The sequence below is a fragment of the Ovis aries genome, chromosome 20, assembly GCF_016772045.2.
Source record: "Ovis aries strain OAR_USU_Benz2616 breed Rambouillet chromosome 20, ARS-UI_Ramb_v3.0, whole genome shotgun sequence".
NCBI lineage: Eukaryota > Metazoa > Chordata > Mammalia > Artiodactyla > Bovidae > Ovis > Ovis aries.
This window is the reverse complement of record NC_056073.1, coordinates 4,326,723-4,354,136: the sequence shown is the minus strand read 5'-3', so window position 1 is coordinate 4,354,136 and position 27,414 is coordinate 4,326,723. Positions and strand designations below refer to the sequence as shown.

At 41.1% G+C, this 27,414-nt stretch overlaps 1 protein-coding gene across 2 annotated transcripts in view; it reads right to left on the bottom strand.

Moving 5' to 3' along the window:
• The window catches only part of COL21A1 (collagen type XXI alpha 1 chain), a 243,345-nt gene that overhangs the window by 85,079 nt on the left and 130,852 nt on the right, over window positions 1-27,414 (bottom strand). For both annotated transcript variants that reach the window (XM_060403571.1, XM_060403570.1), the window contains 2 exons: window positions 12,201-12,254; window positions 12,056-12,109 (listed from right to left, as the gene is read on the bottom strand). In XM_060403571.1, coding sequence (XP_060259554.1) covers window positions 12,056-12,109; window positions 12,201-12,254 — 108 coding nt within the window. The remainder of the gene's footprint in view (window positions 1-12,055; window positions 12,110-12,200; window positions 12,255-27,414) is intronic.

Sequence of the window (27,414 nt, the reverse complement as noted above, 5' to 3'; positions counted from 1 at the left end):
TATATGTATAAGCAATAACCAAAATAAAACTATATTAAAGAAAATGTTCCACTTATAACAGAACCAAAAGAGACAAAAATTCCTACATATAAATTTAGCTAATGTTGAGAACCAACACAAAATAAAATTATATTATTCCATTGAGTTTTAAGATTGAAATGAAAAAAAAAGGTAAGTCACAGTCCTGAATAGGAAAACTCAATATTGAAGTGATGTTAGTGCCTCTAAAATTAATCCATAAATTCAAAGGAATCCTCATTAAAGTAGAAATAGAAACCTCTAAAAAAATTGAAAAAAAAAGATACAGGACTTTATCTGGAAAAATAAGCATGTAAGAATAGCCAGGAAAATTTTGATCATAAAGAGTAATGAAGAAGTACTAGGCTTGCCAATATTAAATCACATTATGAAGTGACAATAATTAAACAATTTGGCCATGGAGAAGATGTAGACAGATAAGTGGAACAGAGTGGAAAGCCAAAAACACTGGACCCAAATGAAAATGGAAATTTAGGAATAGTGATGGTTTTTTAAATAAATGGAGAAAAAAGTGAAATTTCATAAATACTGTTGTAGCAATTGGCTATTCTTTTAGAAAAATAAAGGTAAAAATATGAATACTCATCTAACTTTACTCCAAATACCAAAAATTTTAAGATTAAAATATAAAATAATAGAAATTTTAAAAATTAAATCATGAGTAATTATATTCAAAATGTTAGAATGCTGAATCTTTCTATATAGATACAAATATAGGAGAAAAGAAGTAAAACTTTACATATATGTACATATACATATATTATATATATACATATTTTAAATTCCTGTATGACTAAAATTCTAAAAAACAAATTAAAACACATAATATAATTCAGGAAATTTATTTACATAGAATTATGACATGCATATAAAAATCATTCTTAAAAAAGATGAAGAGTCCAGAAGGAAAAAATTGCATATGAATAAAAATCAAATTGCAGAGAAGTAACATTATTTCCATGATTATACAGTAGAAGTGACAAATAGATTCAAGGGATTAGATCTGATAGAGTGCCTGAAGAACTATGAATGGAGGTTCATGACATTGTACAGGAGGCAGGGATCAAGATCATCCCCAAGAAAAAAATTCAAAAAGGCAAAATGGTTGTCTGAGGAGGCCTTACAAATAGCTGAGAAAAGAAGAGAAGAAAAAGACAAAGGAGAAAAGGAAAGATATACCCATTTGAATGCAGAGTTCCAAAGAAAAGCAAGGAGAGATAAGAAAGCATTCCTCAGTGACCAATGCAAAGAAATAGAGGAAAACAATAGAATGGGAAAGACTAGAGAGCTCTTCAAGAAAATTAGAGATACCAAGAGAACATTTCATGCAAAGATGGGCTCAATAAAGGACAGAAATGGTATGGACTTAACAGAAGCAGAAGATATTAAGAAGAGGTGGCAAGAATACACAGAAGAACTGTACAAAAAAGATCTTCATGATTCAGATAACCACAATGATGTGATCACTCACCTAGAGCCAGACATCATGGAGTGTGAAGTCAAGTGGACCTTAGGAAGCATCACTATGAACAAAGCTAGGGGAGGTGATGGAATTCCAGGTGAGCGATTTCAAATCCTAAGAGATGATGCTTTGAAAGTGCCACACTCAATATGCCAGCAAATTTGGAAATCTCAGCAGTGGCCACAGAACTGGAAAAGGTCAGTTTACATTCCAGTCCCATAGAAAGGCAATGCCAAAGACTGCTCAAACTACCACACAATTGCACTCATCTCACACACTAGCAAAGTAATGCTCAAAATTCTCCAAGCCAGGCTTCAACAGTACATGAACCATGAACTTCCAGATGATCAACCTGAATTTAGAAAAGGTAAAGGAACCAGAGATCAAATTGCCAACATCCACTGGAATATAGAAAAAGCAAGAGAGTTCCAGAAAAGCATCTATTTCTGCTTTATTGACTATGCCAAAGCCTTTGACTGTGTGGACCACAACAAACTGTGGAAAATTCTTCAAGAGATGCTAATACCAGACCACCTGACCTGCCTCCTGAGAAATCTGTATGCAGGTCAAGAAGCAACAGTTAGAACTGGACTGGAACAACAACAAATAGGGAAAGGAGTACATCAAGGCTGTATATTGTCACCCTGCCTATTTAGTTTATATGTAGAGTACATCATGCAGAATGCCGGGCTAGATGAAGCACAAGCTGGAATCAAGACTTCTGGGAGAAATATTAATAACCTAAGATAGGGAGATGATACCACCCTTATGGGTGAAAGCAAAGAAGAATGAAAGAGCCTCTTGATGAAAATGAAAGAGGAGAGTGAAAAAGTTGGCTTAAAGCTCAACATTCAGAAAAGTAAGTTCATGGCATCCTGTCCCATCTCTTCCTGGAAAGTAGGTGGGGAAACATTGGAAATGGTTACAAACTTTATTCTCTTGGGCTCCAAAATCACTGCAGATGGTGACTGCAGCCATGGAATTAAAAGACACTTGCTCCTTGGAAGAAAAGTTATGACCAACTTAGACAGCATATTAAAAAGCAGAGACATTACTTTGCTGACAAGGTCCGTCTAGTCAGAGCTATGGTTTTTCCAGTAGTCATGTATTGACGTGAGAGTTGGACTGTAAAGAAAGCTGGGCACCGAAGAATCAATACTTTTGAACTGTGGTGGTGGAGAAGACTCTTGAGAGTCCCTTGGACTATAGGGAGATCCAACCAGTCTATCCTAAAGGAAATCATTCCTGAATATTCACTGGAAGGACTGATGCTGAAATTCCAATACTTTGGCCACCTGATGCAAGGAGCTGACTCATTTGAAAAGACCCTGATGCTGGGAAAGATTGAGGGCAGGAGGAGAAGGGGACAACAGAGGATGAGATGATTGGATAGCATCACTGACTCAAATGACGTGAGTTTGAGTAAGCTCTGGAGTTGGTAATGGACAGGGAGGCGTGGCGTGCTGCAGTCCATGGGCTCGCAAGGAGTCAGAAATGACTGAGTGGCTGAACTGAACTAAACTGGATACTATTTCCAAAATCACATGACAGAGTACTTGACCTTACTCACTAAAAATGAATTATAAATCAAACCAGTATCATTTTGAACGTATAGTAATTAAAATCAGAAATTTTAATGAGTATCAGTGCTGAAAAAAGTGTGGGAAAAGATATTTTCCACATACTTGTTGATGGAGTACACACTTTCTGGAAGGTAAACAATTTGCGTTAAAATTTAGTTATGAATTTAACCCTTTGATTCTCTAATCAATTCCACGTCTGAGAAATTTTCCTATGGATATACTCAGAAAAATGTACTGAGAAATACATACAAAGATGTTCATTACAGTCTTGATGATATACCCACACTAAGGAACCACAGCACCCCTAAGTTAGAGGTTTCTTAAGTTGGGAAAAAACAGCTCCTATAAGTCTATAGCTGTGATTAACCTTCTGTTTACAGTTTCACTCACAAAGCCTTTTTTTTTTTTTTAAATGAGCAAGCATTGCTTTTTGCTTTGAATTTTCAACTTTCCACTAAACTGCTTGAGTTTTTTTCAGCTCTCATCTTTGGCACATAATGCCAATAATCTCTCTTAGAATAGTTCTTCGTACGGGTCATGTTCTTTATTAGACTCCAATCTCCTTGAGAAAAACATCCATTCTCGATGCACTCCTATTTTGTCTTAGTAGATGTGATCATTATTTAGCAATTTTATATTCTCTCTACTTCTAAGCTTATGGGGGAAATCACACTTGTCTGCCACTTGAAGTTGGTGTGGTTTACAAAATTTGATCTGGCTAAATGATGATAAATGGAAGTGGTTTAAGAACAGCTGTTTGATTCTCCAGGGACCTGGTAGCATAATTAGTTATCATCTAGAGAGTGAAACTTCTGTTAGCCTGAGTCTGCTAAGAACTTAGTTTAATTTAATGAACAATAAATCTTTTGCTTTAAGGCATCAGCATTTGGGATTTGTCTGTCATTGCAGCATAACCTACTCTGTCCTAGCTGATGACTTAATGATGATTCATGATAATTTATTGAATTTATAAAATACTTCCATTTTCTAAAATACAGTAAATACTCGAGTCCTCCAAGAAAATCCCATTAAAATAATTATTTTGAGGAGTTACACTCTTGGTTTCCACTTAGTTTACAAGAGATTAAAATCAAAGAGAATCCAAGATTTGCAGTAAAATAGTTCCATTTTCTCCAGGTTACCTCCAGCCCATTTATGACTGATGAACATGCCTTTGATGAGACTGTCAGTCTGATAGGTTGATTGAGAGTCACAGTCTCCAAAGTTAGGCTGAGATGACGTCTTTGAGTAATGAGAAAATATGAAAACTAATATTTTAAAACTCTCATTCTTTTAAACGTTCCATGTATCTGTGTTTTTAATGTATATAATCCTTTGTTCAGTAGTACAGTGTATAATTCATACATATACATGGGACTACATGCCCAAAAGTGTTTCATTGCAAAGATTTTGCAGTTTAAAAATTTGATGAACTAAGATCTAAAATAAACAATCCCTTCCTTCCCAAAAGTGATTTTTTTTTTCTTTCTTAAAGCCTTTATTTCTGAGATATGGCAGAAACATCTTACAGGTACACATAGAAAAGTAAGATTATGAATGCACTCGCATGGAACAATCAATGCAAGCCATCACTCATCCCTCCAGCCTCCTCCTCCCTCTCCTTTTCCCCCTCCCGCCCTTCCCTTCCCCATCCCTTCCCCCTTTTCCCCTCCCCTTCTCCTCAGCTGCACACAGGCCTTTCCATACTGCAACTAATAGAGCAAAAAAGGAATAATCAGAATCTTAAAAAAGATTCTGGTCAAAGCAAAAAAAAAAAAAGGGGGGGTGAAAGGAAAGCCACACTGAGATGAAGACATTTTGTTTCAACCCCTAATTCTTGAGAAAATTCAGGCAGATGACAAGTTTCTCATTTCTCAGTTTCAAAGCTGTAAAATAGGGATCATCTAGCTCACAATTACTGAAAAATGGGCAAAGCCTGATTTGTGCTACTAACCTGATAGGACTTTTTGTGAAGAGGCATGTGATAGAGAATGCATGTGGATAACATCCACGCAAGTATGTCTAAAAATAAAACAGAAAAACATACATACACACAACAGTATACCTTCAGGCATCCAAGATAGTGTAAGTCTTATACCTCTTCTATGTTTCTTATCCTCTTAGATACAAGCAGACACCAAGTGTCACATGGGCTCAGACCATAATGATTTACTGGTAGCTGTTTAAATCCACTAGTACATTCCCTCTAACAGGGGCATTCCCTTGGGCTTGGGAGTCACCATTGGACTACACCTTCCGGAGCATCCCTGCCACAGTTTATCAGTGACCACAACACAGAGCACACTCAAGTGAAGACAAGAAATAAGAGTCTGAAATCAAGAAAAGACGAAACATTCTGTAAAAACTCAACAAAAGTTTTAAGCTTTCCCAATGATGGCAGAGGGAAAGGAAACAGGACAAGAAGTGGCGGAGCAGCTAAGAAATGAGGCAGGATATAGAATGAACGGTTCTTCATCATGAACTGAAAGGCTGAATCCACTATAGTGCCCTACAAGGAAAGAGGGTGAAGGATCAGGAAACAATCGAGGGTTTGCAAAAGCATCTGCAGACGTAGGGAAAAACAAAACACACAGGTCAGCACCACATGGACAGATGGAAGGGAAGTTCAGCCAAGCCTGACTCCAGAGAAGATTTCTGGAGGGTTCTGCTGCCTTGGAGGAAAAGCTTCTAAGGAAAGGAGGTAGGAGAGAAGGAAACTGTGGTGCCACTTCTGCTCTACAAAGGAAAGAAAGTTTTTCTAAAAAGTCCTTGCTTGTAACAACTTCACGATTTCTCCAGATTCAGATGAAACAAAATATTTCATTAAAAAAAAAGTGTGTGTAGATATTCAATAATACTTTATGATTTATTCTATGATTTATAACATACACTTATGCATGCATACATGCTAAGTCACTTCAGTCATGTCTGACTCTTTGCAACCCTATGGACTGTAGCCTACCAGGTTCCATCTGTCCATGGGATTCTCCAGGCAAGAATACTGCAGTGGGTTGCCATGCCTTCCTCCAAGGGATCTTCCTGACCCAGGGATCAAACCCACGTCTCTAACATTAACCTGTATTGGCAAGGGGGTTCTTTATCACTAGCACCACCTGGGAAGCCCCAACATACAACGATTCCAATATATGCTTATCACTGATGTGTATATATATTTGACACATAAATTGATATTCATATTCATTTATATTTGATAATAATAGAATAGTAAGGTATTATTGGAGGAGAGGAAGGGCATGGGGTTGAAACTGGGACTCCCCAGTATCTAGAGAACAGAGAGAGATGACAACAATTAAATCCTGAAAAAGGAACCAGTGAAAGCAAGAGAAAACCTAGGAGCATGTGGTCCCAGAAGCCAGGAGAAGAATGGTTCCAAAAAGAAGGCAATAGACAGTTGTGTCAAATGCTGCTGAGACACAGATAAAGAGAGATGCCTGAAAACAACGACTCCCGGCTTTCAAAGGGAGGGGAAGCTAATGATCTAAACACGCAGCATAAGGTTGGCATGGGCGACCTCCTGGACGGGGTTCAGGAGTTTTTGAGTATTTACATTGTGATGGGAAACAGAAAAATAGGGGGGCAGCCGAAGGAAGCTTTGGAGTGGATTTACCTTGGTACGTTTCTGATGGGTCATGACTTGGGCGATTGGGAAAATTTAATGAAGAAAAAACAAAGTAGCCATGTGGTCCAGCAACCCTGCCCTGGGGCATGTAACCTGACAGAACTGTAATTTGAATGAGTATCTGCACGCCTGCGTTCACAGCAGTGCCAGGTACAATAACCAAGACATAAAAACAGCCTAAGTATCCATCAATAGATGGATGGGTAAAGAAGATATGGGGTTTATCTATCTGTCTATCTATCTATAATAGAATATTACTCAGCAAAAAAAGGATGAAATAATGCCATTTGCAACAACATGGATGAACTTAGAGATTATCACACTAAGTGAAGTAAGCCAGAAAGAGAAAGACATATACTTATATGTGGAATATAAACATAATATTATATATATATATATATATATATATAAATATAGCTTATGTGTAGAATCCAAAATGTGACACAAACGAACTTACCTATGAAACAGAAACAAACTCGCAGACACAGAGAACAGACTGGGGGGTGCCAAGGTGGGGGAGACTGGGGTAACCGTAGAGCAGGAGTCTGAGATTAGCAGGTGCAAACTGTTATTTACAGCATGCATAAACAAGGCCCTACTGTACAGCACAGACAACTGTCCTGAATATCCTGCGGATAAACCACAATGGACAGGAATACGAAAAAGAATGCTTACATATATCACATCGTATGAAATGTATGCGTCCATGCCAGGTTGCTTAAGTCATGCCTGACTCTTTGTGACCCTATGAATTATAGCCCACCAGGCTCCTCTGTCCATGGGGATTCTCCAGGCAAGAATACTGGAATGGGTTGCCGTGCCCTCCTCCAGAGGATCTTCCACACCCAGGGATCGAACCTACTTCTCTTATGTCTCCTGTATCGGCAGGCTGGTTCTTTACCACTAGCGCCACCTGGGAAGCCCGCAGAAGATATATGTATATATACACACACATACACACCGCTGAGTCATTCTGCTCATTCTGAGTCATTCTGCTGTACAGAAGAAATCAACACAACATTGTAAATCAACTTTATTTTAATAAATTTTTTTAAAAAAAGAAAAAGCTTGTGACACAGAAGAGCAGGACTAATGAATAACACAGGAAGGGAGAAGGATGAGACCTAGAGCACGTAGGAGGGCTGGGCATTACACAAGGATAGTTCATCCATGGCAACAGAAGAGAGAGCACAATAGAGGGACACACACATCAATGAGGGTAAGGAAGTGAAGCAAGGTGTAAGGTATTCCTGAAGGTGCAGTCCAACACTAAGAGAAACAATAACGGATAAACTAATTTACAATTTTTTTTGGCAGTTTACAAATCACCATGATGATCATGGTCATCATCCCTAATTAACAGTGTTTAATTCTGGTCAAACATATGCATGGCCTTAGTTAGTCTTCACAACAAGGCTATGAAGAAATACTGATAGCCCAACTTTCTAGATTTGGGAAAACAGATTGAAAGAGATTAAGAAGCATGACTCGGAAGGTGAAGCAGTCTGAATTCAGGGCACAGCCTGAAACTTGTCACTGTATTAAGCCATCCCCCACCTTGCAACACACACGCACACACACATGTGTGGGCCACGGGGCCATCAGAAATCTACATGGGCAGATTACTCTCCCTAGTTAAGAAAGAAGGAAAAAGACGAAGAAAGAAGCAAAAAGTGGCCCCTTCCTAAGCCAGTTCTATTTCTCCCTCCTATGTCACTACTAGCTTTGTTTCAATTTTATTAAAAGAAAAACATTTATCTACAGGAACATTGCTAGAGATGAGAGGTGAAGTAGTAAAGCCACTGGAATGCTGAATTTTAAAATATTATTCTCTAATAACCCTTTCAGCTTGGTCCTTTATTACTATTCTCAACATATATATATATTGGAATTCTTTGATTGTGTAATAGATATCACTGTCACATCACTTCAGCTTTTGCCTTTCAAAGCCCAGATAATGAGGCTTATTCATCTAAGAAAGGCTCACTTGTCACATGATACCCTGATATGATGCTGAGACCAAGTAGGCAAAGAGATTCTGAAAAGACAATTCAAGTGTTTGATGCTCTCATGAAAATACTAAACAAAATGTATATAATTGGTACCATAAAGATAACCTTAGTTAGAATTAAGATATATTTTTTCTTAAACCCTGAAAAACCAAATGATGAATTTGAACAAAGTCTGGCTAGTTTAAAAAAATTATTAATGCTTCCTGTGTCTCCAGAATTGCATTTGCCATGCCAAGTTTCATAGTCAATTAGAAAACCCATAAATATACATCAGTTAATCAACCCAGCTTACTGTTTTTTTAACGAAATATATTTCTCCACATGATTTAAATCTATTAGGCTTCCTTAAGGTTGGGGAAGTGCTTTGAAGTAGTCAAAGTATTTCTTAGAGGCCAAAGAATAGCTTTGGACTGAAAGTCATTAACTGAAGATCATTTGGTGGATAAGATGTCCTCTTAATTTTGTAAATTCAGGGGAAAAGAAACCATACAAAATCTATATACATTCTCTTCCCTGATATGTGAGGAACAAATGTTATAGTCAGCAAGAAAGTGCATATAATTTTAATTATCTTAAGTGGAAACTCCCATGGGAGTTTTCAGTGGAAATCCACAATGGAAATTATTCTGGGAAAATATCCCAACAGAGAACAGTACATGTGGAACAATCCCCTGAAGGCCATGGGTGATGCCTGGAAAAAATGCCCTGATCGACCACAAGTCAAGGCCATCCCCAGAGTATGTTTTCAACCTTCCCTTTGCTGAACATTCTGGAGAAAGAACCAAGGAAAAGCCTTTAACTCACTGAACTATTGCAGCTCTCCAGTAAAGATATTCTCACGGCCACATAGGATGTCAGGAGGGAAGTTAGGGGCAACACATTGGGATTTTAGGCCCATAGTTACGTCCACCAGAATTGATGCCCAAACGATGAACTTCAGAAAACAAGACTGAACAAAATCACTACTAGGCTGAAAGCAGAGAAATTTGTATAAACATACATCTTATTCATTTTGTTTTCTGCATTAGAATATATGGCTTTGTGAGAGTCACTTGCTTCTATTTTAAAGATAATACAATGACTCAAAACGATAGAGCAGGTAGTTTAAGAGGTAACTAATAGAATTATTGTTCTTTTTGCCCCTAAATTTTTATTTTATTGGAGTATAGTTGGTTTACAATGCTGTGTTAGTTTCTGGTGTACAGCAGACTGATGCTGCTATACATATATACATATATGTGTGTGTGTGTGTGTGTATATATATTTTTTCATATTTTTCCATTATGGTTCATCAGTAGATACTAAATATAGCTCCCTGTGCTGTACAGTAGGACCTTGTATTTATTCCTCTATTTATAAGAGCTTGCATTTGCTAACCCCCACCTCCCACTCTCTCCCTCCCCCATCCTTCCTCCCCCTTGACAACCACAAGTCTGTTCCCTGTGTCTGTGAGTCTGTTTGCTTTGTAGATTGCTGTTCTTTATTTTCAAATAAGGTGCTTTACTCCAATTCTTTTATGGTGAATGAATAAAAATCCACCATTTAAACCCGTCAACACAAAAATATTTAAATAAATATATTCATTTATCCATTCCTAAATACATTTATTCATGCATGCATACTTTTATATATTCACCCCATGCCTGAATCAGGCTACTTGCGAACACATTAAAGGAAGAGCAATGATCCTGTACACTACTAGAGTGAGGTGCCCAGCATGTGGTCTCGGGACAAATATCTGCAGCTTCCCAATGGGATCCCTCATTCTCATTCTTGTAGAGGAGTTGGGGGTCTCTCATGATAGCCCAGAGCATACAAATATAAAACATCTCCAGACCTGTGGGCCTGGCCTGCTCTCCATCACCTCCTAAGAAACACCTTCATCATTTAAAATAGGCAGAGGTGCCAGTGGCTAAAAACATTCACAGAGGCCCAGGTCCCTTGAGAGGCAGGAAGATTTTGTACCATTTCTTCGAGAATTCCATCAGCTGCTGTGGTTGCTCTGTCTTCCCTGGCTCCCCACATTACAGAGCTGCCCTGACCGATGCCACCTTCTCTGTATCTTTTCCGGTCACTGACTATCCTATTTGCCCTAACACTTCCTGCCCAGGACACATGCCAGCCACTCCCACGCAACAACCCAACCACAACCTCATTCCTTGATAAACAGACCAGAACAATAAGACAACAAACATTTATTTAAGGAAAATCCTGTACCAGGAACCACACTAAGTATTTTTCATATGTTATCACACTCATTTTGTGATATAAACCTATAAAGAAATCCCCACTGATTCAACAAACAAAATAAGATTCAAAGACGTCAAATCACATGCCAAGATCAAACAGCTTGAAAGCAGCACCCCCATCATGAGATCTGCCAGAGGGTCCATCCAGAGATAGTACTTGGGCAGCTACAATTTCCTATAACCAGTATGAACAACCACAAATATTTAAAATGGATGGAGTCCAGATCAGTGTTTCTCAGGTGTGAATACCATGCACCCTGTCTTTAAAAGGCAATCATTTTGCAAGGCTTATAGCTAGAAAATTAAGCACAAGTTTTCATCAGGTGCAAACTGCAGAAGAGCCTTCAAAGAATGCAGAAATAAGATTGTGCTTTAGGAATTAAGCCAACAAATCATCTTGGGGATCTGAGCAAATCCAAATGGCCATCTTGGATATGGGCCAGCTTCCTGGATCCAGGACTGGATCCTTGGGGAGGTAATAATATATTGAACAAATTTAAAGAACATGGTTCTTCCAATTTAAGCAAAGAATGAATAAATAAATTAAATACCTCCAAGCAACTAAAATAAAAAAAAAAAACTCTCAACAAAAAAAATAAGTAAATAAACATGGCAAATCTCAGAGCTATAGAAAAGGAAAGTCAGACAAATGTCTGCACCCACAGAATCCCTACAGGAGAAAGAAGTCCATCCAGTTAGACTAAAATGGGTTTATATTGTGGAGATGGATAAATGGCTATAGGTAACTAACATGGGAACATACTCCATTCATATAATTCTCTTCTTTCTAAGAAGGCAGCTCCCTATGGAGCTTAACTGAGAGAGAGAACACGGCACCAGGGCAATGCCAATACCTGTGCCATCTGCCAGTGGCCATCTAGGCACAACCACTTTGTTCTGGTGATAAAAGCCTCCTGTGTGCTTAATCAGCCAGTGGTCCCTGACATTTCTGAGCCAAAATTTTGGACTTCACCAAGATGAACACCATTGAATGGGGGTCATCACAGGTAACAGCCTTTGTCTTTGAGTGACTGAAACAACCAGATACAACTTTGTTTGTGTGTATTTACCTTTTCTCCATCTCTCCCAGGTTCTCCTTTGTAACCCGGCAGTCCTTGTGCTCCCTAAATTAACCACAAAATAAAAATCTGTTAGTTATGTTCTTTGGTTCACTAGAAACAGTACCTCTAAAATATGAAGACACAGACCACGTACTTGTATTCCCGGGGATCCTGGAACACCTGGTGATCCTGCTATTCCCTGATATCCCTGAAGAGAAGGAAACAAGAAATAACTATTTCATCATATTCACAAAGGGAAACCCTCCATTTCAATTTTCTTTTTGGTTTTGCCGCGCAGCATGCGAAATCTTAGTTCCTCGACCAGGGATCAAACCTGTGTTCCTTACAGTAGAAGCACAGAGTCTTAACCACTGGACTGTCAGGAAATTCCCAGCCTTCCATTTCAGAATTCACTCTTTCTCACATTTCTCACACCTACAACTTCACTTAATGACTGTTGAAGAAGTTTAAGAAACCACAACTACAAAGGGGCAAATGCTTAATAAGGAGTGCACAGTCTTTAGGAAAATGGTATTAAATATCTTTAGCTCAATAAAATTATTGAGAAATGCTTCACTGCAAAAGAAGGCTTTGAGAGGGAAATACAGAGAGAGAGAGATGGATAAATGGCTATAGGTAACTAACATGGGAACAAGAGTCAATGTTCAGAGTTCCTGGAGAAATGTTCTGCACATTAGAAATACATTCAATGTATTCAAAAGAAAAGCATCTAGGATTGGAGGATTAAACAAGTGTGACACTTTTTAAAACTACCTGATTATCAGTTCAGTTCAGTCGCTCAGTCGTGTCCAACTATTTGCAATCCCATGAATCACAACATGCCAGGCCTCCTGTCCATCACCAACTCCCAGAGTCCACCCAAACCCGTGTCCATTGAGTCGGTGATGCTATCCAACCATCTCATTCTCTGTCGTCCCCTTCTCCTCCTGCCCCCAATCTTTCCCAGCATTAGGGTCTTTTCAAATGAGTCCGTTCTTCGCATCAGGTGGCCAAAGCATTGGAGTTTCAGCTTCAACATCACTCCTACCAATGAACACCCAGGACTCATCTCCTTTAGGATGGACTGGTAGGATCTCTTTGCAGTCCAAGGGACTCTCAAGAGTCTTCTCCGTCAACACAGTTCAAAATCATCGGTTCTTTGGTGCTCAGCTTTCTTTATAGTACAACTCTCGCATCCATACATGACCACTGGAAAAACCAGATTATGGTCATCTGCAATAAATTATACCTGGATGAATGCTATTCTTCAGGATAACTCTATAACAGACTTTGGGTTGCCTATTTAGAAAGTTCACCCCACAAACATGGCTATGATGTGTCCCTCCACCTCGCAAGGCTGAGCTGTCTGCTAAGGTGACTTTCAAATCCATTGTGTCCTACACATCCTTCCAGAATTTGGAAACTTGGTAAAACACTTTTTCAGACAGATGCAGACTATTCAATCTTCACTCCCTGCACGGCCACTGAACTCCAAAACAAACTTCAGACCCTCAACACTTGCCCAAGTTTCCCAGGATCAGTGTCAGGTTGACTTGGACCACCTGGCACCTGCAAACATTTCCCTCTCTGATTCACATCCCGTCTTTCTTAGCTCTTACTGTTCAAGTCCAGTTTTCTATTGCCAACAGTTATTGACACAGATTTCATTAATGTCTCCAGTAACACCCTAATTCTTAAACCCCAAAGCTTCATTCCCATGTGGCTATTCATGAGTGTCTGCATGGATCTTTGTATCCACCCACTTACGTGTCAGTACATTTTCAGCTGCAATTTTAGAGACATCAGAAGTCCCTGCTTTTCCATTCCAATTTTCAAATATTCCTTTTACTATCCTTTGCTAACTCTGATAACAATAATAGCAACAATAATGATGCCTCTGAAAGATCAGTCTCCGATTATTATTTTTCTCTTTTTATATACTTTCTCATTTTGTAAAAAGCTCTCAGCTACTCCCAGAATGGGGGTGACTATGATTTCTATCACCAACCATCAGTCTTTCCCCATTTGCTTGTTCACAGAATGTATCATTATGTTTTCTCCAGTATTCCTTAAACTCACATATTTCTCTTGAGTCCACTGGCCCCATCCTTAAACATTTTACTTCACCCCATGAACAAGTCTCAAAACAAACCTCTTCAAACTCCATACAAAGCAACCTGCAATTTCTAAACCCACCATTCGCTCTTTAGGATGGCACTGTCTCTGTGTCACTGGATTTTGCCCCTTGAGATGAAAGACAAAGGATCGTTTATTTCTATATATCATTGAACAGAGCATCTGCTGCATACTTTGTCAACCAGACGTTGGAAAAATTCACCTCCAAGTCATCCATACAGAATGCAAGTGTAAAAAAATCTCTGTCCCCAAGGAACCATGTTTGCTTGTGTGGCTTCTGGAATTGAAGCTGTAGTAATACCACGTGGTCCATGCTCTCAAGATCAGGGAGGAGAAAGAAAAGCCATGGACACAGCTTGTTCAGCCTGGAATCTCTGCCACTCTAGTTATCACTGAATTTCCTTCTCTCTACCTTTGGAATCAAATGGGCCTGGAATTGCTTTTCAGCTGCCACTGCTAGCACGTGCCTACACAGAACCAGGTCCCTTAAAAATGCCACCACTCAGGGTGCTCCTTACATCCTTCAAACCCTGTGTGCACCATATGGAGAGAGTGACATGACTTACAGCATGCTACTATCATTGGGAAAAAAAATAATAGTACCAATGATTTATACAGTATAATCATGTTCTAGACTATATACTTCATATATGTTAATCCACTTAATCCTCGCAGCCACCTTTTAAGGTCAGTTCTACATTATCCCCATTTGCAAATGAGGAAACTGAGAAATTGTCAAAAGTTACATAGCTAGGAACTAGACCAAGCAGGTAGAAATGTGCCTCTCATCAGAAAATGCTCCGTGACACATCCGGTCCTAGGACTCTAGAACAATTATTCAGATTCAAGAACTCCATGTGCCAGACTAATTGGATCATATTTTTATTGCTTTATTTTTAATAGCTAACATTTATTGCACGCCTAGTATGCACTGGTATTATTATTATTATAATCATTGGCTACACAGCATGAAGGATCCTAGTTCCTCATCCAGGGACTGAGCACATGTCCCCTGCAGTGGAAGCACAGAGTCTTAACCACTGGATCATCAGGGAAGTCTCCAGATTTGTTTTAAATTCCTTAGAATTCTGAGGACCCAGAGGAAAGAAATGTTAATAAAATTCCTCAAAAGAAAGTCACCATGGAAATTGACTATGTATCAAAATGATTGGTCATCAGCAATGGTTCTCATTTAATGAATTTTTGCTTTCACATTTTTTTTTCAAAAGTCAAGCCAAATGTCATATGTGCTTTATTACTTTTTTCAGAAAGTTAATCTTTAGTAGATCAAAAGCTGCCATGGCATCTCTCCTCTCTGAGGAAGGAGTAAGTGAATGTCTTACATTTTAATGGATTAAGGCAATGTGGAGATACCCCAGACAGTGTTCCCAGCTCACCTCTGACTCATAATGTGACCTCAGGCACACTCATCACATCCTCAAGTCCTGGGAGGCAACACAGTGAAGTGGAAAGACAATGAATTTCAAAACTGGAAAAGACCTGGGGCTGAATTTTTGCTCCTCCCTTGACTTTTTGCGGGACTTCAGCTAATCCATTTTACAGAGCTAAGCCTCAGCTTCTGACCATAAACCGGAATAGTAATAAATCAACGGAGGACTCACAGGTGAAAATGTCTGGCAGGTGTTAGAACCTCAGCAAAGGTAAGCTTCTTTCTTGTCTTCAGGCTCAGTGACTGTGTACAAAGCCATAGATCGCTTCTGCAGAACCTTATTCTTTAGCCTTAATGGCCACCGTCAGAGCCTGGGGCATCAGGTCACGCCTCAAGCTCTCCTCAGCACATGTACAGATCCGACGCTGAACATGTAACCAAGTCCTGTGTTTCCAGGGGCCTGTTTGCTTTGTCTTTAGAAAAACTGCGGCACAGGAATAATCAGTGCTTCCCACTATATAAGAACCAGCTTACTGCTGTTTTCTTCACATACAAGATGCATTCTTGAAAACTTAATTGTATCAAGAAGCTCAAGGATTATTTTAGCGCTAGAGGAAACATGATTAGCAACAAAATAAAGAAAAACCAAAACCACATCCGACCTGGGGGATCCCAAGGCAAATCACCAGGAGAAGTTGGATGAAATTCAGTAAAACAAATTTTGGATTAAAAATCAGGAAAATAAAGGTTAACAGGGAGGAATATTACAACATAGAACATTTTCCAAGAGGAGCAAGAAATAAAACATTGCTTGACTCATAGCAGGGTACATTAAAACCAAAAAAAAAAAAAAAAAAAGCCCTGAAACAGGATAAATGATAAGCTTTTCATATAGGTTACTGAGTTTTTCTTTTTATGAATATAGGTGTTTCTGTGTTTTCTTGTAGAACCGCAACTTTCACATTATCATCAACCAATTAATACTACTCAACATTAATTTTGCCCTTTTGCAATTTTAGCATGTCCAAATACCCACCCTTCCCCCAACTGCAAGATTTCTGAGAGTATAAAAGTCTTTTCCACGTTCACACAAAGTCTCTTTGTAAATGAGTCATTTTTTAGGAAAAAATATTCTTGCTGCCAAATTTCAGGGTTGAAGAATAGAGAACCAATTTACTTTCTTCCATGATTCAGAGTTCTGATGCTCCAGGAAAGATGTATAGCTTTGAAAAGGAAATTAAGAAAATAAAATCACTGCAAGGGTCACAGTTTCTTTTGAGCCCAGTTCTAATCATAGCATAAAATATTCTGCCAATCTAAATGTATAATTTTGTTTCAGTAATGAGGATAGTCATTGGTTTCCCTTAAATACTCTAAACTTAAAAATGAGAATGAAATCTAGAGAAATCTCTTTGGATGTCACTCCCATTTTTAAATGTAAAAAAGAACGTGATTTAAAATTTACACTATTACATAACTTTCTTCCGTGTTTCCCAAATTTCCAATAGAGTCTCTTAGATACCCAGCCAGGGTAACTAGGCAACCAAAATCAAGTATATACTTTTAATGTGTGCTGTGGATTCTTCTGGGCAACTCAGTTCTACACACAACTAAATTTTCTACACAGCTACATTCTAACAATATTCATAAAATTGTCTTTCCAGGTATATCCACCATAGAAATTAGTTTGTCACTAAAGCCAAGCAGTTCATAGGCTTTAACTGATTGCTAAAATGACTTGATAAATAAATCACATGAATATCTATAAAATTACACACACACTGAGCTCTAAGAAAGAACCATGATGCTGTGGGGGGTGTAAGGTAGGCAGTCCAGGGAAGCTTCCTGAAGAGACAGGCTCAAAGGAATAGTCAAGGAAGCACAGGGCATCAGAAGGAGGCTTTCCGCCCGCCAGGCAGTGGACAGGATGAGCCGACCCATGAGAAGAAAGAAGAGAGAGCACAAGAAAGCAGGCTCTGAAACAGGACCGGCATGGGTGGACGGAAGCCAAGTGCACAGCATTGAGGGTCTTCGATCCCTATCCAAGCCGCTCAGCCAGGGGGTCACACAATCAGACTGGAGCTCTGCAAAGCTTACTTGGAGGACAGATGAGAGGGGGCAGGAAATGGATGAAGACAAAGTGGAAGCTTCCTGCAGGGGAAAGGATGAGAGGTAGAACCCAAACCTACTCAGGGGTGTTTCGTCTAACCTGAAGGTGGGGAACAGGGGGTGAGGGGTTTGGAATTTGTGGAATGAAGCCTAGGTTTCTGGCTCATGCAGAGAGATGGCTAATTCTGCCACTGACTGATGGCCTCTGGGGGAAATACAGTTTAATTGGTGATCAACTATAAAGTAGCATAATCATTAGAAAAATATTTTTATGGACTAAAGAAAAAGTAAATTGAATGACAGTCACAGGAAGAAAGCCTAGAGCTTGAAAAGGCTATTTCATTTATGAAGACTTGTTTTTTTTATAATCCACCTACTTCCAGAAGTATTTTTAGTAGGTTGGTGGCTAACACTGAAGGGCATAGAATCAATGGAACTATTTAATACGGGGCAGAAAGGGAGAAATGATTGCACAGAGGCGAGAGAGAACAATTTAGAGGAATGGAAACCTAGAATAGTGATTAGAGTGGTGATTAGACAGGTGTATACATTTGTCAAGACTTGAAATGAGTGTATTTGTATTTTATAGTAAACAATCTATATCTCTATAAAATTGACTTGTAAAGAAAAAAGAAGTTATATGCTTTTGAGGAATAAAAAACAGAATTTCTAATTCAAATGAAAGCAAGTTACATTTACTATACAGATCTTCTTTGACTTACAATGGGATTACATCCAGAAAAACCCATCTTAAATTGAAAATGCCATAAACTGGAAATGCACTGAATACACCTAACCTACTTAACATCATGGGTAGCCCAGAAGACTTAACCATGCTCAGAAGACTTCTATTAGCCTACAGTTGGGCAAAACCATTGTACTGCATATCACTAGTCCAGGAAAAGACCAAAATTCAAAGTGCAATTTCTACTGAATGCATAGCACTTTTGTACCATCTTTTTAAAAGGTTGAAAATTCATTAAAACATCCAAAGGTGGGGAGTGGGCAGCAACATCTGCAAGTGAAACTTAATCTAAATCTAGTTCTCCCTGCCTTAGATAAAAGAATGAATGATAATCATAAAACAACACCATCCACTTTCCCATTATAATTTGCCTTGAGCTAACCACTGCCTTCCTTTGACAAATAATCTCTGCAGATACAGCTCTGTTCTGTTCTCAGATTCACAGATTCAATTAAACTTAGGTAAATTACTTTATTCCCTGAATGAGGTTACACTTAAGGTTATACTAAGCTTATTTCAAAAGGAGAATGCACAACTTTTAAAGGTAACTGGTACCATGTTAGTAATTATTATAATTCCAAAGTAATTATTATAATCTCTATCAATTATGCTTTATGACCAACGTTCCTCACTCCATTTCTTGCTCTGCTGCTAACTTTTTTTCATAGTACTTGCCACCATCTAATATTGCTTATTTATTATTTCATAATTGTGAATTTATTATCTGTCTCTCCCCACTGGTATGTGAGGTCCAAAACAGCAGGGTATTTTTTCTGTTTTGTTCATTGCTATATTCCCTTACCCTAGAAGAACACTCAATGAAATACCTAGTATTTGAGTGGAAGAATGAAAAAAACAAATAAACAAACAAACATATAAACATTGTGTCCAACTAGTCACCACTACCTAGGGCTCTAAAAATAATCGTGGAAACAGCTCTGATTATAATCAGACAGATTATAATCAAAAGAAGATACAATGTAGGCATGAATTGGCCTTTACAATCACAAGTGCTAAAATAAAAATCACAAGTGCTCAATGTGTCACCAAACAATTCCCTAATTTAATTAAATATACAAATAGCTTTCACATCTATAATGATTATGTACAATTATTATTGTACATACTACCTATAATATATAAAATATATTGTAATCTATTTAAGAGATGCATGAGATAAACATGAAAAGATTCATATGTGAAATTTACATAAGGGGTGTGTTGAAAAAAAAAAGAATGAGCTAATCCACTAAGCATTGTCTAGGAAAGCTTTATAGAAGAGGTGAGTTTTATGTACGATTTTATTAGAAAAAGGAAGATAAACGGCCCAGGCACTGGATACTTCATTTGAGGCAAACAGTCCATCCTTGAGCTTATCAGTGAGACTCCTGAGGATGCGTGTGTGTGCGTGTGTTCAGTGGCAGCGGAAGACAGTGCGACCGTGAGCATGTTTGGCAAGGAACACAGGCTGAGGGGAAGGGAGAGCTCAGGTAGAAACTGTTCCGTCTAGAACATCCCCAACCCTTCATAACAAGTCCACTTCCTGTCATTCTCTTTCCCAAACTACATCACAGCATTCCTCTGACTTGTACACTAACATCTCCCATTTTCCAGACCCCGCATCTCCACAGCACCCAGCCTCCAGTTCCCGACAGCTCTCAAATGACTGAGTACGCAATTGGTACCATATTCAGTTCAGAGTCTGAAAAGAAAAAAGCATATAAAGCTTGCCTCCTGGGTCCTATTACTAATTATCGCCCCCGCCCCTGCCAAGCTTCCTCTGTAAGCCTAGTGTTCCTATTTATTGCACTTTTTTGTTTCCTAGTGTTCTTTCCTCCTATTCTCTACCGCCACTCTGGAGGACTGTGGAACTGAGAAGAGCATCCTCGCTGGGATTACACCTTAAGCTCAGTAACCCCCTCACCCCTCCCAAGGTTGTCTTCTGAGTTGACTCTCTTCTGAGTGAATTCCAGTTCCTTCGTACCTCTAACCAAAAGCACTCCAAAAGCAGGACTGCAGTCTTTCTTAATATTCACATCATATATTACCAACAATGCCAAAAGTCATATTAGCCTTTTAAGTCACACATTACATATGTTAATTCCTCTTTTGACAAGGTTAAATTTAAATGCCATGTCCCAGACAAATATTCTGTTGAATTCAGTCTGTTAGAATAGCCATCCTCCAAATTCGCCAAAGCTATTTGGAGCTTCATGTCAACCCAAATGCTAAAATAAATTCCCAAAATGAAATCAAGAATCAAAAATTCTTGAAAATCATATTAAGTCAGTGAACATAGAGTACCAAATGCTAAAAAAAAAAAAAAAAAAAAAAAAAAAACCTGGAAAAAACAGCGAAATACTTAATAGTGGGGAAATTTTACTCCTCTTTTGTAAACCAAATAAAGAGTACTAGTGACATCTATAGCAAAGAATTCATCATCTTAATGTACAAGAATTGCATTAGTAGCAATCCAAATACAAGAAAGGACAGTTCATAAAAAGAGAACTCCCTCTGAATGCCAGACTTTTATGTTCAGTCATCCACTTACAATTTCTGCTTGAACACCTAATGTACACATCTGATCTGTCCAAAAGCAAAGTCCTGATTCCCCTTCCCCAGTCTTCTCTGCCCCATCCTTCCACATCTCACTAGATTCACCCTTGACTGCTCTTTCGCAACTCATGTCTGATGCATCAGTAAATCGTGGGGGCTCTAACTTCAAAATATCCCCAGAAGATAAGCAGTTCCCTTCCCCTCACTCCTACCAACCCAGTGCCAGCCACCTTCGTCTCATTCCTAGATTATTTCCTGTCTCATCTCCCTGCTTTTGCCCTTATCACCCTTAAGTCCAATTTCCATTTTCAACTCGGAAGTCAGTCATTTCCTTTACAAATAAGTGATATCACATCAATACTTTATTCCAGACCCTCCCAAGGCTCTTGAGTTCATTCCGACTGAAACCAAAGTCAAGTGGTCACAAGTGCCTGCAGGCTCTAGGAGACCCCTCCTTCCTCCCACCAATCTTCCACCTTCATCTGGAGGACCTGCCCCACCCCGCTATGTGTGGCTGGAAAAGGTCCTGTAGTTTGGAATTCCCCGTCTGTGCTAACTGCCGCTTCTGTAAGGTCTAATCCCTGGAGAAAGCCACCCTTCTTCTGTGGACCACTCGGGGACAGGCTGAGAGCAGCGGGGCTGGGGCACGCACTGCATCCCACGGCTGACTCTGGACTGAGCACACTTGTCCAGCAGAAATAGTGCACAGTCACCTTCCTGGGTCAGTTCTGGAAAGAGTTAGTCACTCACTCTTCTGACTTTTTGCGATCCCATGGACTGCAGCCCATCAGGCTCCTCTGTCCATAGAACTCTCCAGGCAAGAATACTGGATTGGGCTGCCATTTCCTTCTCCAGGGGATCTTGCCAACCGAGGGCAGATTCATTACCATCTGAGACACCAGGGAAGCCCTCAGTTCTGAAGACCCATATGGAGAATCTTGTCCAGAAACCTGAAGTTTGGTCCAGCTCAACTTTCTCTCTTAGCAAATGTGATGACTTTGATGAAATCTTAGAAAATCAGCATTGGAGAGAAACTGGGCCTCACTGGGCACCACTTTCTTATTTTCCAGACAGAAAAGCTGAGACCCAGGGAAGCAAAACAACTTTCAAAAGCAGAGAGCAAAACGGCCCCAGATCTTCCCAACAACTAACCAGGGCTTTAGGTTCAGGGAAATACCTTCCTTCATGAAGAGGAATTAATGATGACAGAAAAAAAAAAAAAAAAGACAGAAAGAAACACCATTAAAAACAAAAACTTCCACAAGATCATAAAATAGCCCCATTATGTTTCCCCAAAATGGCCTTCTTTTAAAAAACTCCAATGTTCATAGCATTGCAGAGCCTTTAATAGTGGTCCTACTCTTAAGTACCTAAGAGGATACATAAATACTTCCTGGGCCTCTCTTTTGATAGTGTTGAAACAGTAAAATAGTAATACGTTCAGACACTGTGCTGAGAGGAGTCATTTAACTGATAGAGAAATGAGAAAGCAGTGGAAGGATTTGAAGGCAGCTCTTTAATTCGGGTTGAAGGCATTTTCCTGATGAAAATTAGTGTTTCTCCAGAGTGGAATAATTTCCTATTTAAAGCTCCAGTTGACTTGGCCTCGTTATAATGTGAAAAAGATTCAAATTGCTGATTGAGGGGGGTTGCACAGAACCAAATCCAAACAAAGCAGAATTCCCTTCGATTTGTTCCATCCAAGTTTCCTTGGCCAGATGGCTTCAGCCACCAGCCAGAGCCCCACCCACCGCACCCCACTCCACCGCTGGCCCTGGACAAGCACTAATGACCCTCAGCTGCTCTGGCCCCAGGCTCACTTTCTCCTACTGCCTGGCCACCCAACCTCCTATCTCCTGTAGAGGAGGAAAGACAGGGGTAGGGAAGATATTTAAGAGAAAATTGTATCCCTTTGGGTAAACAGCATTGGGGGTAGTGTATCAGTTCCCATGACTGCTGTAACAAATTCCCCCAGAGTGCCTTAACACACACACACTCCTGGTTCCAGAGGTCAAAAATCCATAATGGGTCTTCAGTTCAGTTCAGTCGCTCAGTCGTGCCCCGACTCTTTGCGACCCCATGAATCGCAGCACGCCAGGCCTCCATGTCCATCACCAACTCCCGGAGTTCACTCAGACTCATGTCCATCGAGTCAGTGATGCCATCCAGCCATCTCATCCTCTGTCGTCCCCTTCTCCTCCTGCCCCCAATCCCTCCCAGCATCAGAGTCTTTCCAATGAGTCAACTCTTCGCATGAGGTGGCCAAAGTACTGGAGTTTCAGCTTTAGCATCATTCCTTCCAAAGAAATCCCAGGGCTGATCTCCTTCAGAATGGACTGGTCGGATCTCCTTGCAGTCCAAGGTAGGGAGCTAAATTCTTGTTGTCACTGGGGCTGCATTCCTTCTGGAGGCACCAGGGGAGAATCTGTCCCTTCGCTTGCCCAGCTGCTAAAAGCTGCCTGCATCTCTTGGCTCAGGGCAGCTTCCCCCTCTGATCCCTGCTTCCATCACCCACAGCATCTCCTCCTCTGACTGACGCTCCTGCCTCCCTCTCTTAAGAATCACGGTGGTGACACTGGGCCACTCAGATTAGTCAAGAAAATGTCTTCATCTCAAAGTCTGTTTTGCCATGTAAGTTGCCACATTCACAGGGCTTGGAGTTTAGGATGTGGACATTATTCTGTCTGTTGCAGTAAATTTGTTCTTTCTCTTACAGCAGATATTATCTGATAGTGTCTAACATTTAATGTCAGACACTACAGAGGTGCAGCTATACACACATACACACACACACACACACACACACACACAACACAAATATCCATGTACTGAATGAGATGAGACAATAAGCCTAGTATAGTTTAAATGAGAGTCACATATATAACATCCAAAGTTATTGTACCAGGCTGTGTGCATGTTAAGTCACTTCAGCCGTGTCTGACTTTTTGTGACCCCATGGACTGTAGCCTACCAGGCTCCTCTGTCCATGGAATTTCCCAGGCAAGAATACTGGAGTGGGTTGCCATTTCTTCATCCAGGGGATCTTCCTAACCCAGGGATTGAACCTGCCTCTCTTGAGTCTCCTGCATTGGCAGGTGGTTCTTTACTACTATTGCCAACTAGGAAGTCAAATTGTAGCTAATTTCCAGTGGTAAAAGAGCAAACTAGAACTGATAACCTGTGGAATGCACTCACCTCCCAATACTTCTCAGGACTTTGTAACCACTAAAAAGACAAAAGCCCGAATAAAATGGCAATCTTGTCTGGGGAGCTCCGCATCACTGGGAAGGGTCAGCAGGTGAAATGTCTCTGCTTTGGAGCCGGGACCACACTGCACCTGCCAGCAACAGGAAGAGCATGTCCCATGGAAGGGGTCTCCAGGCAGACAGCTCGTCTTCATAAAGCCCACCTCCCCCTGTGTGATCAGAGTGGAACTCCCCCCTCCAAGTGGGGGCGAGGGAGTGTGCTGAGGTCACGCAACACATGCAGTTATTCTCAGGAAGGGGTGGGTTATAAGAGAAATGACACGTACCTAACAGGAGTGGATAAAGGAAAAGGGGGAGATGTTAGGGTTGAAATCTACTCATTTCGTTCAACTCAAATAGAAGCACTCTGATGATAAACATTTCATCCTCACACTCGGCTATTGCTGTACTGAGTGGCTTGGCTCTCTGCCCCCATGTAAATATTCAACTGCCTAGACTCTTATCCAGGCTACACTCTCCCTCTTGTGAGTGGAACCAGTGCCCTTACCTACCCAAGTCTTTTCTTCCTACGATTATCCCTTATCTCCCAAATCACATTTCCCCCCTTATGCCTCATTTTCAAAACCCCTTCATCCCATATCCTCCAGGTCTCTCTTCCCTGTTACACCCCTCAGAAGCATCTGTATCCCTGTTACCATTTGGCCTCCTGATTTACCTCTCTCAAATCCAGTTTTATATTCAGCTTTTCCCTGAAACCTCATTTATCAAGGTCCTCAATGACACTTATCCAGCAAATCCAGGGACCTCCCTGGCACTCTAGTGGTTAAGAATCCACCTTTCAAAGCGGGGGATTAAGGCTCAATCCCTGGTCAGGGAATAAGATCCCACATGCTACAGGGCAATTAAGCCCACGTGCCACACCTAGAGAGTCCGTGTGCCACCACCACTGAGGCCTTGCACCACAGCGAGAGAAGTTCTTGCACCGTAGCAAGAAGCAAGCACGCCGCATCTGAGGGCCTGCATACTGCGGTGAAGAGCCAACGCAGCCACAATCTAAAAAAAAAAATTTTTTTAAAGCAAATTCAGCAGTCTAAGCACGAACTTCATTTTTATCACCCTCAAGGCAGGAATGACACAAAGGATTGCCCCCTTCTTCAAACTCAGTCTTCACTTGACTTCTGGGAGGACACCGTCTCCATGTGGTCCTCCTGACTTCATCGTCTCCATGTGGTCCTCCTGACTTCATCGTCTCCCGGTGGTCCTCCTGCTTCCCTGACAATTTTCTCCCAGTCTCCTTGGCTGGATCCTCCTCTTTTCCTCCGGAACAGAGCCCTAAGCGCAGCCTCCTGCCCCCTTCTCTTCTCCAATGATCTGAACTTACTCCCTGAATCATCTCTAGCGGTAGTGGGCTCAGATACATCCACGTGCTACAGAGCCTGAGTGCTTTTTTTCTCCAACTTCTCTCTGACTCAAGAGTCCTGAGATTCTGTCAGCCAGCCCAGAAACGGGCCCCCAAACTCACCGTGCTGCTCAAACTAAACGCCTGTGAAGCTTCCGGGGCTCTTTCGGGCCTCACGTCTAACTTGACAATGAGCCTGCTCAGTTTCACGTTAAAAATACTCCTGACTCTGAGCACTTCCTTCTGCACTGCTGTTGCTGTTCAGTCTCTCAGTCGTGGCTAACTCTTTGCCACCCCGTGCAGTGCAGCACGCCAGGCCTCCCTGTCCTCACCATTCCAGATTCTCCCGGAGTTTGCCCGAGGTCATGTTCATTGCATCGGTGATGCCATCCAGCCATCTCATCCTCCGATGCCCTCCCTCGTCTGTACATGGCCCTTAACCCAGGCCGCCCTCCCAATCCTGAAAGAACCTCCTCCGTGGTGGCCCATTCCCACTCACGTGACTGAAAACTGAACGCTGCGGGGGAACTAAGCCCATGCGCCACAGCGAGCGAGCTCATGCGCCGCAGCCGGCGAGGCCGTGCGCCGGGGCTCCTGGGCCCACGTACCACAGCCAGGGACATTCCTGCACCCCACAAGGAAGCACGGGCGTCGCAGCTAAGAACCCACACGCTGCAGTGAAGACCCAGCACAGCAAAATAAAAATTATGAAAAGCAAATCCAACACCCTAGGCACGGAATGTGAATGTGCCTGGAAAACGCCACCTGCCGTATCAGGAAACAAAGGCTGCTGCAGCCACTGCTTTCCAGCTGCCTGGACAGTGAGCCCTGAGGGACCCAGGTGAAAACACCACGCCCACCATCAAGCCCGCAGCAACTGCAGCCCCCCGGGGCGCACCCTGAGGAGCCGCGGGGTGAGGAGGCACAGGACACTGGCTCCAGACGCCTGAGGTGCAGGTCAAGAGGACGATCTCAGGGAGCCCAGCCTCGGGCTCTTCCCAAACACAGAAACCCACTGAATTCCTGAGCTGAGATGGCAGGTACTTTTGATTTCTGGACGACCTGACCTGTTTTTCAATAAGCCCTCTATATTCTGGCCTCTCTTTTTCCTCTTCAGAGCTGTCCCTCACGCTGTCTGAGAAGACGCCTCCCAGTCTTGAAGTCCTCAGAAAGTCCCCTGAATAAAGCTTTTTAGGTTATGACTTTTTTTTCAGTTGACACTCATGTGATCTCTCCACAGAACGTTCATGTTTATCTTTCTGAATCGTGAGTCAAACCGCATCACTCTCTTTCTGCAGCCCCCACCAATCTCCGTCACACCGGGAGTAAGTCCTAGGAGGGCGGGTAGTCAGTTCGCAGGACCGACCCCCGTCCAACAGCTCCTCAGCTCCAAGCTGACCACGGCCTCGTCACCTCTGCACACGCCTTCCCTTGAGTCACTCTCTCAGGGGCTCCCCTGTGTGTTAACCCCTTTCCCAGGCAACACAACGTGAAAGGCAGTACATTGCTGCTTCCAAAGCTGGCTGTATCTTTTGCATGAAATTTGCTAGCAAACCTCCGTCAGGGATTAAACAAGCTCTTCAATCCTGATGGTTAGAGTGTTGGTGGTTTAACATGAGGCTTGTGCTTCTTTCATGCCTTGAAAATTATTGACTCACAGTATAAACCTTCCCAGGCTTCATGGTAAGTTAATATCTCATGATAAAGTCTCCCAGGAGATATTCTTTTGGCAAAATTATTTAACATTCGAGACCTAATGTATCATGTTTGTTTACTGTGATAAACATCCTGACAGATGATTTACCTGTAAGCATTTGCCTCAGTTGT